The sequence below is a fragment of the Aplysia californica genome, unplaced genomic scaffold, assembly GCF_000002075.1.
Source record: "Aplysia californica isolate F4 #8 unplaced genomic scaffold, AplCal3.0 scaffold00024, whole genome shotgun sequence".
Classification (NCBI taxonomy): domain Eukaryota; kingdom Metazoa; phylum Mollusca; class Gastropoda; order Aplysiida; family Aplysiidae; genus Aplysia; species Aplysia californica.
Genome location: NW_004797294.1, coordinates 37,502 through 39,410, shown reverse-complemented (window position 1 = coordinate 39,410; position 1,909 = coordinate 37,502). Strand labels below are relative to the sequence as shown.

Sequence of the window (1,909 nt, the reverse complement as noted above, 5' to 3'; positions counted from 1 at the left end):
GAGAGAGAGAGAGAAAGAGAAAGATAGAGAGATAGAGAGAGAAGGGGATAGCTAGCTAGCTTGCCAGCTAGTTCGTTAGATAGATATATAGATAGATAGATAGATAGATAGATAGATAGATAGCTAGATAGATCGATGGATCGATAGATCGATCGATAGATAGATAGAGAGAGAGAGAGAGAGAGAGAGAAAGAAGGAGAGATAGAGAGAGAGAAGGAGAGATAGATATCGAGAGAGAGGTGGGGGCGAGGGGGAGGGGGAACAAGCGGAGAGGGGTGGTGTTGACTTGAGGGTGAAAAAAAACCAAGTGGGTATACATGTAACTTAGCATAATGCTATGGCTTTACACAACAGTACAATTAGATACCACCCTTAATAACTCATAGTACCGAGACCTGTTGTTTTGCAACGATACACAGCTCTCATTTCATATGCGTACTCATTCACGCACATAAGCTTTCACAGAAGTTATAATACATCTACGTGTACAAACGAACCTGTTCTAATGCCCTTGGGAAGTACGTAACTGTACAAATCAATGTCCACATCCTACCTCCCCCCCTCCCGCCCATAGATCTACCATGCCCTTTGCGTTTTAAAAAAATGTATTATAATGACTCAGTCCAAACGGACCCCCTATTTAAGATGATCACTTTTATCCTTGATATAAATGGCTGGTCATCTTAAACAATTTCGACGGTACATGTATCTCGAACAAAAACTTGAATGACCATTCAACCGCCCCCCCCCCCCCCCCCCCTCGCCCCCGTTAAAAAAACCTCTTCAGTTGTCTTTTTCTTTATCCTCACAACGACTGTCCGACAGGAACTCCTGTCAAAGATGGCCATTTTACTCCTCGACAGTGCCCTACCTCTGAATTATGAAGTTCTATCTGCAAAGTACCTAGTTTTGAGAAATTTAACGTAAAAAAAAAAATTGAGTTTCAAAAAATGTCAAACTTTTTCGAATGTATTTCTTTGAAAATTTTAATAACGACTCCGAATATTCTTACAAGTTTGGAAGAGCGGATTGAACATTGATTGGTTTCTGACATCAGGGTTTTAGTTACTCAACACGGCCAAAAATGTCGGATAGAACTTTGAAATTTTGAGTTAGCGATAATGGGTGGTCGTCCTAGACAAATTCTAATGTACATGTACTCGTGCAAGAACTTGTAGGCCCCACGTATACATGACTATCAAACAGGAGGCTCTCGTGGTCTAGAGGATAAGGTGTTTGCTTCTCATTCAATAGGTCACGGGTTCGAATCAGGATTGCGACGGAAATTATCTTCCCTAAAATTTTACCCTTTCACATCCTTTCCTCCTCTCTAATAGTATTCTGTGGTCTGCTTTCGTCTCCAATTTCGGCCCCACCCCCTCATTGGCTCACGGCTCTTTCTGAAGCCAATCTATTACTACTCATAGGCACTTTCTCACTACAGTATTTCAGCCACACCCCTGATTTTATAAATGGTAAGATTTAAAACCTAGCCTTCTCGGATAAGGGTGAAAAATCTCGGAAGTCCCGCGTGCAAGCTGCTCGTGTTATCGGCTGTTGTGTCTTCGATCGCTTGGTGGTCCAAAATCGACAGGAGTAGGCTTCGGCCGCCACCCAAGCAAAATTCAAAATTTCCCACCAACTGAAAATGTTTAATGTGTCCCGCGCGCTCAAATGACCTTATGTAGTTGCGAGCGCCGTAAAACACTTACCAAGTAATAATAATATAAATGTTGGCTTATCGGTTGTTGTGTCTTCGTTTGACCCGACAGATGAACGCAGCCTACATCAGTCTACACGATTTGACTCACTTGGTGGGTCCTCTCACAGAGGAGATTTGGTCAAATGTCTCCAGTCTCGCTACAACGCTGGGCTATGTCAGGTATGTGTGTGTGTGTGTGTGTGTGTG

At 42.7% G+C, this 1,909-nt stretch overlaps 1 protein-coding gene across 1 annotated transcript in view; it reads left to right on the top strand.

Annotated features, from left to right (window-relative positions):
• The first annotated feature begins 1,730 nt into the window (after positions 1-1,730).
• The window catches only part of LOC101859537 (myosin-IIIb), a 23,148-nt gene continuing 22,969 nt past the window's right edge, over positions 1,731-1,909 (top strand). Inside the window, 2 exon segments of the mRNA XM_035972808.1 lie at positions 1,731-1,833; positions 1,836-1,882. Of these exon segments, the coding sequence (XP_035828701.1) occupies positions 1,731-1,833; positions 1,836-1,882 (150 nt within the window).